The sequence below is a fragment of the Hylobates moloch genome, unplaced genomic scaffold (genome assembly GCF_009828535.3).
Source record: "Hylobates moloch isolate HMO894 unplaced genomic scaffold, HMol_V3 SCAFFOLD_7, whole genome shotgun sequence".
NCBI lineage: Eukaryota > Metazoa > Chordata > Mammalia > Primates > Hylobatidae > Hylobates > Hylobates moloch.
This window is the reverse complement of record NW_026652282.1, coordinates 47,297,656-47,309,969: the sequence shown is the minus strand read 5'-3', so window position 1 is coordinate 47,309,969 and position 12,314 is coordinate 47,297,656. Positions and strand designations below refer to the sequence as shown.

The window sequence follows — 12,314 nt, the reverse complement described above, 5'->3', positions numbered from 1 at the left end:
AGTTTTTCCTTTTTTGACCCTTGTGTGTCATTTGTGCTTTGGTATTTACTTGTATTGGTTGCCTTAGGAAGTGATCTTTTTTAAAAAAAAATTAATTTTTAATTTTTATTGATTTATTTTTTTGAGAGACAGTTTTGCTCTTGTTGCCCAGGCTGGAGTGCAATGATGTGGCTCATTGCAACCTCCACCTCCCGGGCTCAAGCAATTCTCCTGCCTCAGCCTCCCAAGTAGCTGGGATTACAGACACCTACCACCACACTTGGCTAATTTTTATATTTTTAGTAGAGATGGGGTTTCACCTTGTTGACCAGGCTGATCTCGAACTCCCGACATCAGGTGATCTACCCACCTCGGCTTCCCAAAGTGTTAGGATTACAGGCGTGAGCTACTGCACCCGGCCAGGAAATGCTCATTCTTAAAAGTTGTTGATGAAATTGAATCAGAATTTGGTCCATCAAGTTAATGGACTTTGCACAGAGACCTTATTTTCCCTTTGTTGATTTGATATTCCACATCATTGACTGCTTGATTTTTTTCAGGCATGTGTGAAAAACAATTAAGAGTTCTTTAGTTTTTTTTTTTTTTTTTTTTTTTTATTGTTTTTTTAATTAGAAGAGTTTGTTTTCAAGAATTGACTGCTTAGATGGAAGCAGGGAGTTTGTTTAAAGGCTACTGATTGGTAGGGGGTAGTCCACCAGGCTCTTTGAGCAGTATTCACATACCAGGGATGAACTGTAACTCTATACCTGTAACTTTTAATCACCTGCATGCTGAAAATGGGATTGATCTTTCTGGACAGTCATGCACTCGCTCATATAATAAGTGCTCTTTTAGTGTGTAGGTAAGTCGTTCTGAGAAAGCTTGAGCATTTTAGGCACAGATATGAATGCATTTGAGCTGGTCCTGAATGGTACCTTGGGACTTAAAATTTAAGGTGGAGTAGACAACAGGAGCAAAGGCCTAGAATCCAAAACTGGTATGTCCTCTTGGAACTCTAAATGGTAATGAGCCTGTGGGTGTCAAGTGTTTAAGGAGAGGCATTAACTACTAAGTATATTGCTTTGTTGAACAGATACCTTACCCTGTCTGAGAAGGCAAACCTATTTTCATTCTGGCAGTATCTTTTGTTCTCTTTTAAATGTTCTTTTTCTAGAAGAGGAGGACACCCTGGAAAAAAGCACGACATTTTTTTTGTAGACAAGTCTTAGTGCCTTTGTCACACCCTTGAATGTCAGGGACCCTACTGGAGTGGGGTTCCTTTTCCTGGCTACAAATAAGGGAAAATTTTAAGGTGTAAGTGGTGGTGGTTTTAATTCAAGCTCATACATATTCATATGCATGTGACTTCCCTACCTGAATATTTTCCAGATGCCTTACATCTGATATGCCCAGATTTCAAGCTGTCACAGTTAATCAGCACACTACCCTCATTCGTTTACCCTCCTTTCCTTTCTTGGGCTATCATGTATCACTGTGTTCTATCCACAGCCATCCCCATTCCCACATCACCTCCTTTTACATCCACCAGATTTCTGTAAGGCCAGTTCAAATGTCTTATTCTTGAAGGAGGTTGGTTGGTTGGTTGGTTTTTTACCTCCAAATGAGAAGTCAATCTTGTGTTCTCCCAACAGTTTTGTTAAAATTATTCATACATGTTAATGGTTTTCCTCACTCACCTATAAGCTCCTCAAGAGCAAGACATTGCCTCATTCACCAGTGTATCCCTTTCACTTTGTATATGGTAGGTAGTCAGTAAGTTTGTTTATTGAAATGAATAAAGAGCCTTAAATTAAGGATTCCTGAAGTCTTAAATGCTTAGAGAGCTAGGCCTAATGAGACATGAATGAAAATGCAGAGAAATTAGAAATATAAACCCAGTAGTATTAATATTCTACCATAGTGATAGTTATATGTAACTTCTAAGATGCAGAGGACTCTAGTAGTTACTGTACCCTAGTATCAGTAGTTTTCTACATTCTGGATGCTCATCACTGCCTCACTTGCATAATCCAGGAGTCTCACAGATGTTGACACATACATTTTTTCACTTCTGCCATCTTCAGAGGCCTAGATTGGGTCACTAAGTAAATTATTAGGGAAGGAAGAAAAAGCAACAGACTGTCTAAACTCAGCTTCATTTTGAAAACCACAATATATTAACAGCAAAAGTTCTTTTTATCTTCTATTGCAGGCAGTTGTTATGGGGGAATTGCGTACTTTCTCACAGTATGGTGAAAGGGCTTAGAAAGATTTGGAATATGTGTCACCCTTCTCCCCATGAGTCTTATCCATCCCTTCCTCCATATCCAGAGTTCTTCAGTGGAACTTCCGAATTTCTGTTCCCCATGCGCTCATCTGTTTTCCAATGCCTTACACATAAAATGATTAACTTTTATCTTTATTTTATTTTATTTATTTATTTTTTGAGACACAGTCTCACTACAGCACCCACGCTGGAGTGCAGAGGCACGAGCTCAGCTCACTGCAACCTCCGCCTCCCGAGTTCAAGCAATTCTCGGTCCTTAGCCTCCTGAGTAGCTGGGATTACAGACACGTGCCGCCATGCCATGCTAATTTTTGTATTTTTAGTAGAGATGGGGTTTTGCCATGTTGGCCTCAATGTCCTGGCCTCATGTGATCCACCCACTTCGGCCTCCCAAAGTGTTGGGATTACAGGTGTGCACTGCCGCACCTGGCCAATTTATCAGCAGTTTAAATTCAGATATGATTTCCATACAGATTTTACATTTCCAGTTTCCCTGCCCAAAATTGAGGCAACAAGTCGGTGACAGATGCAATAACATGGATGAACCTCCAAAACACATCAAACAAAGAAGGTAGATACAAGAAGGTATATACATCAGATATAATAAACACATAAGATGTGTTTATGGACTTGGGTGTCTGAGTTTTTTCCAGGCTTAGACAGTACCCGTTCCTTTTTTTTTTTTTTTTAACAAAATCAGCAGCTAGTATTTGCAAATGGTGTTTGTATTTACTCTTGAAATACATGGTTTTGTGCTGGAGATTTGGAGTAAGGAAACTTAGGCACTATAGTCTACACCAAATACATGGGGTGCCTTTCTACATTCAGACTCACTCACCGCAAGTAGTTTTAAATACCTGTCTTTTGCCCCCTTTCTTCTGCCTTCTGAATTGTTTGATCTCAGAAAATCTGATATTGCTGGGGATGAATATACTTGCCAGTAAGTAACCAGGGTTTGTAGTTGGTGCATCACGGTTCACTTTGTGGTTGATTCCATTAGTGTGCCTAGCTTACCACCACTCATGAGCAGCTTGAAAGAAATGGACTATATAAAGTCTTTGTGATCTTTTGAACTTGAATAGCAATTGTCTGGAATTTAAAGGCAATGAGTGCAGAGACGCAGTTGTTCCCTGAAATGTGGCCCACTGGGAGGGCTCCTTTGTCAGAGTCAGCTGTCTCCTCAAAAGCTGGAGGAAGCACCTGACCATCCCCCCACCCCAAAAAACCCCATATACATCATACTATGATACTAAATTGAAATCCTCCTTTACTTTTGATGGGGGCATGGGCTGGGGCTCCACCACCATAAATACAGAAAATTGACCAGAGTTTGGGAATATGTGTATGTTTGGGGAAAGGGAGAGAGACAGGAAGTTCAGAAGGACTTTTCTTGAAATCAGTTGGTAAGTTGAGTCCTGTTGGAAGGAGTTGATCATTTTGATTATTCCTGTACGGCTTCTTGGGCCTGAGAGCCAAAAGATGAGGGTAAGGAGAAAAGTGGTTACTGAACAAATTTATTCCTGAAATTATGTTAAGAACTACTATTGGTTTGCTTTCTCTCTGTTCTTCTCCCCAGTTTCCATGTAGCAAATGAAGGGGGCATATAGGTCTCATTTGATTTTACTACTTAGGCTCTTTGCCATCATATCTGGCTTTTTCAAAGGGTTGGGTGTCTCTGGGCGGGATCCACACCTGCACTCCTTATCGATAGAGGTGGATCTATAGGTAATTGATATAAGTAACATGGAATGCTGCAGTGGTTCTGAGGAGGAACTTAAAGGTTTGTGGTCTTCTCATGGAATCATTTCAGTCTTGCCTTATAGGTATACTCCCTACCTATAAGGAACTCTACAAAGTTCTTCCCCACATTTTTCATTGAGGAGGTTCACAACATCCTACCCAAATCTGGTTCTGGGTATTTTTGTCACTGAAGTCATTCATAATGCCTCTCCACTCTCTTTTCCTGTTCTATATTCTGCTGCCAAATGTTCTTGTGCCTGGCAAATCTTTGTTTACATTTTGTCTTGCTCGAAGATGAGAACTACTAGCTTCTTGCCAACTTTCTTGTCTTCTTCCTCTACCTCTCCCTCTGTCTCTGCCCCATCCCACTCTCTTGCACCCTGTGCCCAAATCTGTTTCAAGGGCCTGTGTCCAAAATGCTCCATTTTCTAAAGTATTTGTTCCTTCCTGGGGTTTATCTTAGAGGTATATTTTGTTTCATCACAATATACTATATGTGTAGTTTTTTGCATTGAGCTGCCTTTTCTGCAGCTATGGCATGTTGTAGCCTTCTCATCTGCCGTGCAATATTGAAGCAACTGAAAAGACAAAAGACCCGATCAGTTTTTTGATAGTTCAGGAACTGTCATGCTGCAAATACCAATTGTTAGGGAAGGAGGCCCTCAGGTGTATGAATCTTTGAACTAAATTAAATTCTATTTCCTACTCTCCATAACTTTAAACATGATGCAAAAACATCTTATGATGTTTAAGTGTTTCTTTGTCTAGCCTCTTTCTTCAAGCAAATGTTGAGTCTTTTAATTGAACTTATTTTTAATGTTTTCATATGGATAAATTTCCCCAACAGTAATTTGCCAAAGATAGGATAGCTTCTCTTGTGACGTATACAAATGTTGAGTTTTTAAAGGCTTGGTTTTCCCCTTTATGCTTTCAACCTTAGTCAGGCTTGGAAAGGTAGATTCAGGATTGATTTCAGCTGTTTTTTTCCTGCGGTATATGAGTCTAAAGGCTCATCTCTACCCCTTAAGCCTGGGAAGTAAAGGCTGCAGTGAGCCATGATTGCGCCACTGCACTCCAGCCTGGGTGACAGCCAGACTCTGTCTCAAAAAAAATAAGCAAATAAATAAATAGAAAAAGGCCTAGAATTTTATACAGTGCCTCTTCCTCTGTTCTCTTAATATTGGTATCGTGAATTTCTGTGTAACTCACTCTTTTCTCCCCTAACAGGGTTGTTGGTACAGAGGAACGTATTCCTATTCCCCTCATGGATTACATCCTTAATGTGGTAAGATTCAACACAGGGCAAACTGAGTAAAGATGTGTATGTGCTTTTCTGGAAAATGTGTTGCGTTATCAGAGTCCAGTAATTACCGTATTCATTTTAATTGGAATCCAATTAAGAGGGGAAAGATGTGCCACCCTTTTGTTTTTGTTCTAGACTGGTTTGCCAGAAATTAGCCAGCACAATCCCCATTATTTTTTATTCCACATTTTTTTGTTCACTGTTACCATTCTCCCTTAGAATCCAGACAGGAATCTGTAACAGGTTTTGTTTTGCCAGTCTAGTACAGGCTGATCATCCCAAATCCAAAATGCTCCAAAATTTGAACCTTTTTGAGTACCAACATAACACTGAAGGGAAATGCTCACTGGAGCATTTTCAGCCTGTACTGTATAATGCAAATATTCAAAAATAAAAATCTGAAACACTCATGGTGCCCAAGCATTTCGAATATGAAATATACAACCTGTAATATGTTTTCCAAATGTGTCCAACATATATTTTCCCCCCTTTTTCCCATTACTTCCTGAGTATCTCACCAAAAAAGTGAAGAGTTTGAATTTTCCCAGAATTGTTTACCAGTAAGGGAGAGACCTCTTAGCATTTGTTTTAGCCTACTAATCACTTCCAAGACTTCCAGAGATAGTTTGTCTTGTGCCTGTGTGTTTATTGCCCACATTTTACTTTTTTACTCTTAAAAAAATTCTTTGTTTGAAACAAACTCTTCCAGAGTTCAGCGTTTCATTTGCATTATGCATTTCATTTGCATTATAAGCACATTTGGGGGAAATTTTCCATTATGTTTGCCTGCAGGAGAGAGGCAGGCAAGGAGCACTAAATAGCAAATTAAGAAATTAGACATGATTGTACCACTAATTCATAATGTGGCCCTGAGCAAGTCACTTAACTTCTCTGTTATCTCGAATTATCTGACTCTTGGTGTGCTTGAAAATGTAGATTGGGCAGAAATCATAGATATTCTTTACTTCCTGGATGTTTTAGAATCCGTATCATACATCTGGTTTATCTGAGGTTTTGATACTCTAGAAAACACTGATATCATGACTAGAAGGCTACCCCATCCTTATTCCAGGCTGGCCTTTTAGTTCCACCTGTCAGGCTCTAACTTCTTTAAAAAATTTTTATTACCTAGATGAAATTTGTGGAATCTATTCTGAGCAACAATACAACAGATGACCACTGCCAGGAATTTGTGAATCAGAAAGGACTGTTGCCTTTGGTTACCATTTTGGGTCTTCCCAATCTGCCCATTGACTTTCCCACATCTGCTGCCTGTCAGGCTGTTGCAGGTGTCTGCAAATCCATATTGGTAAGAAGCATCTGGCCAAATGTTTTCATTTCTTTTTGAAAATCAATTTTGCGATACTTCTGTATATATGTTTTTACTATGGTCTCCCTTCAACTAAAAAATAATGAATAAATTTGTGTTATGTTGTATAAGTGAATTTTGTGACTATTATATAGTGTGCCGTGTTATTTCTCATTGAAAAGTCAAAGTATTTTTTCTTTGTTGATCAGTTGAGTGTGTAGTTATACATCATTAGAGTTTATTGGAGGGAAACGTGTATCTCCAAGAAAGCTTTTCTAGTTGGGTTTTATTAGTACCTCACCCTTCTTTGTTATAGGTGCTTTTTAAACACATTTTATGTTTATGGTTATGTTTAACCATGTATTTTCCTCCCCTTTCAAGCTTGATAGTCATGTATTTTAAGCATAATTGACATGTAGTTCATTGCCGATATTTAATTCCCCCCCCTTTCAAGCCCGATAGTCATGTATTTTAAGCATAATTGACATGGTAGTTCATTGTTCATATTTTGCCAAAAATTAAACTTCTTTATTTTTTCATAGTGGTAAACTACACATAACATGAAATGTATCATCTTAACCATTTTGAAGTGTAGAGTTCAGTAGTGTTACGTGTATTCATATTGATGTGCAGCCAATCTCCAGAACTCTTTTCATCTTGCAAAAATGAATTTCTGCCATTGAACTTCTCATCCTCCCGTCTCCCCAGACCTTGGCAACTACCATTCTACTTTTTGTCTCTAAATTTGACTACTCTAGGTACCTTATATAAGTGGGATCATAAAATATTTTGTGTGTGCGACCGGCTTTTTTCACTTAGCATAATGCCCTCAAGGTTCAACCATTATGTAGCATGTGTCATAATTTCCTTCCCTTGTAAGGCGTAATAATAATCCATTGTGTGTATATACCACATTTTGTTTATCCATTCATCTGTTGATTGACACTTGGGTTGCTTTCACCTTTTGGCTGTTGTGAATAATGATGCTGTGAACATGGATGTACATACAACTCTTTGAGACTCTACTTTTAATTCTAATTTTCCCACATCCTAGCCAATACTTATTTTCTGTTTTTTGATAATAGCCATTCTGGTGGGTAGGAAGTGTATCTCATTTTGTTTTTCACTGGCATTTGCCTAATGCTTAGTGATAATGAACATCTTTTCATGTGCTTGTTGTCCATGTATATATCTTCTTTGGAGAAATGTCTATTCAAATTCATTGTTCTTTTTTAATCGTGTTATTTGTTTTGTTGAGTTGTAAGAGTTGTGTATTCTTATACACATATTAATACCTGATACTAATCTCTTCTCAGGTATATGATTTGCATATATTTTTCCTGTTCTGTGAGTTGCCTTTTCATGGTTGTCTTTTGATTCACAAACATTTTTAATCTTGATAAAGTCCAGCGTCTCTTTTTTTGTTTTTGTTGCCTGTGTAAACACCTGTGTTTTTGGTGTCATGTCCATAAAACCATTGCCAAATCCAATGTTTTGCAGCTTTCCCACTATGGCTTCTTCTAGGAGTTTTATAACTTAGCTCTTATATTCAAGTCTTTAATCCATTTTGATTAGATTTTTTATATGGTAAAAATCTGTCCTTTCCTATTGCATGGTCTTGGTACCTTTGTCAAAAATCATTTGACCATATATATGTGAAGATTTAATTCTGGGCTCTCTATTCTATTCCATTGGTCTTTATGTCTGTCTTTATGCCAGTATCACAGTTTTGATCACTGTAACTTTGTAATAGAAATAAAAAAGAGTGAGACCTCCAAAAATTTTTCCCCAACTTGTTTTGGCTATTTGGAGTCCCTTAAGATTTCATATAAATTTTAGAAGGGATTTTTCTATTTCTGCAAAACCAAAACAAAAAACAGCATTGGAATTTTGATAGTGATTGCATTAAATCTGTGAAACTCCTTTGTTAGCTGGGCTGCAGAGTGATAAGTAATTCCTGCTGAATGAGAAATCCATTTGCTTACAGACTTGGAAAGATCCATAATTGTGACGTGACTTCATTTAGTTTATTTTGTTTTACTTTTTGAAATATTGAATTAAGTGCTCTTCATCACAGAGAGGGGAAAATATCCTATAAGATGCTGTGGAAGGATAGATAGATTTATTTAAAGCCATAGGAAGGCACATGATTTCTCCTATCTTTGCATAGCAAGTGATGTTGTTTTATTGTCAGATTTTTCTCCAGACTTGAGAGGAAATCACAAGGGTCGTATAATCCTTGGGTTGTCTGATGAAAACAAATTGCCTACCTGATTCCTATCTCAGAATGATCTCTCTTGTTTTAAGAAGAAAAGAACAGTGTAATAGTGATTCACTTCCATGCGTCGGAACTTTGCCTAACATTGTTTCCTATTGAGCAAAATTTGGAATTAATCCTATAGCGTAGAATCCTTGCTGTAAGAGTATTCAGTTTGACCATCATAAACTTTTAAGTGTTATTGGCTCACCAAATTTGGAAGTAGTGTGTTGCTCTAGAAAGAGATGTTAAGGTATGTTGTACCTGACTTCATATTTGGGTTCCACCATTTACCAGGTGAGAGACCATGGCCATATCTAAAATCTGGGAGACTTCCATTTAATTGTCACTTCCATTGTGACTATTAAAAGACATGATGAATTTGAAGTTCATTGTATATTAACACTTTAATTATTCTTCCTGTTTCAGACACTGTCACATGAACCCAAAGTCCTTCAAGAGGGTCTCCTTCAGTTGGACTCCATCCTCTCCTCCCTGGAGCCCTTACACCGCCCCATTGAATCCCCTGGGGGCTCAGTGTTGTTGCGAGAACTGGCTTGCGCAGGCAATGTTGCTGATGCTACCCTCTCAGCCCAGGCCACACCTCTGCTGCATGCACTCACTGCTGCCCACGCCTACATCATGATGTTTGTTCATACTTGCAGAGTTGGACAGGTAAAAATAACCTTAGGGGTGAACATATTAATTTAAAGGCAGTGAAATATCTAGGGCATACACCTAGCAGGGTTACTGTGCTTGAAAGGAGGTCTGCCTGAGGTAGCAGCTAAAAGAACAGTCCAATTTAGGATGAGATTTTTTTGACTGTCAAAAAGTTGAGTGACTGTATAATTTATTATGTGAAGTGGACTTTCTTGAGAGTGAAACATGTTATTACAGACAAACATCAATTGGGTATTCATTTGGCCTTAGTACCTTGTAATCTTTCCACGAGTCCTTACAGGTCTGATAATGGGATGGCATAGGTAGGACATTTTACCAAAGAACATTTAAATCAATAGTAATTAACAAATTACTAAAAATTTTCTACATATCAAACGTTTGGCCTGTAATCCATAACCCATAGTTCCAGAAAGAAGGCATTTTGTGTATGTCCTCACAGTTTTACTACATTTATTCCTCAGATAATTGATTCTAAAGATTAATGGTATCAACATTAAACAAAACAGGGTTCAACAGCCCTGTTTTATGCTATTGAGCAGGAATGTGTTCTCTGTTAATTGTGAATCGATCAAATCTGAAGTTTAAAAAAGCACAATTATAAAGGACTTAGAAAATTAAATTACTTAACAAAGCTTAGGGATTGATTTTTATGACTTTTCTTTATTAAATGAAATAAAATGAAAATGAAACATTCAAGGAATTAAATCTAGGTATTTACTGAAGTAAAGAAATTGAATAGAAATAACAATACCCCTACCAAATAATTTAGAAAGTAGTTAATGAACCTGTAAAACCATTTCTTTGATTCAGAAAAAAAAAGAGGAGCCTCTGATGCCTTTCTTTCACTTTATAAAAAACAGTGAGAAGGGATGTTGTGGAAATAGTTTGTAAATATTGTAAGAGGATACCTTGTGGAACTGTCGTCTTGAATGTGGACATTTTGATGAGGTGGATAACTCTGAGAATAGCAATGAAGAAAAATCCCTTATCCTTATAAAACTATTGAAGGTCGATTTTTTTTTTTTTTTTAAGTATAATTGTTCAGAGAACATTCCAAAGGTGAAATTCTTGTTATGATTGCAGAGTGAAATTCGTTCCATCTCCGTAAACCAGTGGGGCTCTCAATTGGGTCTGAGTGTTTTGAGCAAGCTGAGCCAGTTATACTGTTCCCTGGTGTGGGAAAGCACTGTCCTCCTCTCTCTGTGTACCCCAAACAGGTAAGAGAATGGGCTCTCTCTCTTACTACTTTGTTATCTAAGTTCGGTGAGCCTGGAGGATTGCTTTGGTTAGGGATAGGAGGGTATGGAAGAGAGTTCAGAGGCCTCCTTGTCCTTCCCTCTTCCCAGCCTAGGAACTTGATGACAAATGCTTTGTCAGCATGGTAGATGTTTAAAATGTGTTCCTGTTATTAGCCAGATACAAAAAATTGAGTTGTGGCTTGGCACGGTGGCTCACGCCTGTAATCTCAGCATTTTGGGAGGCCAAGGTAGGTGAATCAAGAGGTCAGGTGTTCGAGACCAGCCTGGCCAACATAGTGAAATCCCGTCTCTACTAAAAATACAAAAAATTAGCTGGGCGTAATGGCGGGCACCTGTAATCCCAGCTATTTTGGGAGGCTGAGGCAGGAGAATTGCTTGAACCTCGGAGGTGGAGGTTGCAGTGAGCCCAAGATCATGCCACTGCACTCCAGCCCGGGTGAAAGAGTGAGACTGGGTCTCCAAAAAAAAAAGAAAAAAAGAATTGGAAAGCTTGTGGGGTGCTACCTCAGGAATTATAGATGCTTTATTACATTCAGTTTAACCTACCTGCTATAGGAGGGATAGTGTCAGCCAAGCAAATTAGAGACCATTTACAATATAAGAGGTGAACTATCAGTATGTATATATATATATATTTCTTTTGCTCAGTATTTCTCTTTTTGCAGCCTACCATCTGGGTGTGAATTTGGCCAGGCAGATATGCAGAAACTGGTTCCAAAGGATGAGAAGGCAGGTACGACCCAGGGCGGAAAAAGATCAGGTAACTCTAAGAAACTAAAATGTTAGTTCTGAGTTTTGTTCCTATGTCTTTATAGGTTTATTATGAAAAGTTTTAGTTAGTTCTATCATCCATAGTCTAGTTTTCATCCTCTCACTAATTTTTAGTCATTTCTTCCATAAAAACATATATACATAATGGTAAAATTTAGAAAATGTAGTTGAAAGAATTATCCATATTTCTGCCACCAAAAAAAAAACATTTTGGAAGTGTCTGCCCATCTTTTTTCTCTGAATATATTTGTCAGTGTCTTAGATAAAAACATTTCGTAGATCTCTTTCTTCACTTAGTGTTAGGTACCATATAAAGGTACACGAATTAACTATTCCCTGTTAAGTTTCTAATAATGCTATTTTTAAAAAATGAACATTTTTGTATCTACTTTTCTGCAAATGTAAAATTGATACCTAGAAATTACTGTATCAGAGGGTATTAACAAATACTTTTTAATGTGGCTACTGGAAAATTTAAATTATATATGTGTTTCATGTTATATTTCTATCAACAGTGCTGTTTTATAAAGAAGATTGCTTTTATATTATCTCACGATAAAAATTCCAAATTTTGGCTGGGCTTGGTGGCTCACGCCTGTAATCCTAGCACTTTGGGAGGCCGAGGCGGGCGGATCACCTGAGGTCGGGAGTTCAGACCAGCTTGACGAACATGGAGAAACCCCGTCTCTACTGAAAATACAAAAAATTAGCCAGGCGTAGTGGCACAT

General features: G+C 38.0%; 1 protein-coding gene across 1 annotated transcript in view; it reads left to right on the top strand.

Annotated features, from left to right (window-relative positions):
- Positions 1-12,314, top strand: part of HUWE1 (HECT, UBA and WWE domain containing E3 ubiquitin protein ligase 1) — a 150,026-nt gene that overhangs the window by 66,999 nt on the left and 70,713 nt on the right. The window contains exons 20-24 of the mRNA XM_058441317.1: positions 5,221-5,291; positions 6,442-6,618; positions 9,305-9,550; positions 10,640-10,773; positions 11,481-11,575. Coding sequence (XP_058297300.1) covers positions 5,221-5,291; positions 6,442-6,618; positions 9,305-9,550; positions 10,640-10,773; positions 11,481-11,575 — 723 coding nt within the window. The remainder of the gene's footprint in view (positions 1-5,220; positions 5,292-6,441; positions 6,619-9,304; positions 9,551-10,639; positions 10,774-11,480; positions 11,576-12,314) is intronic.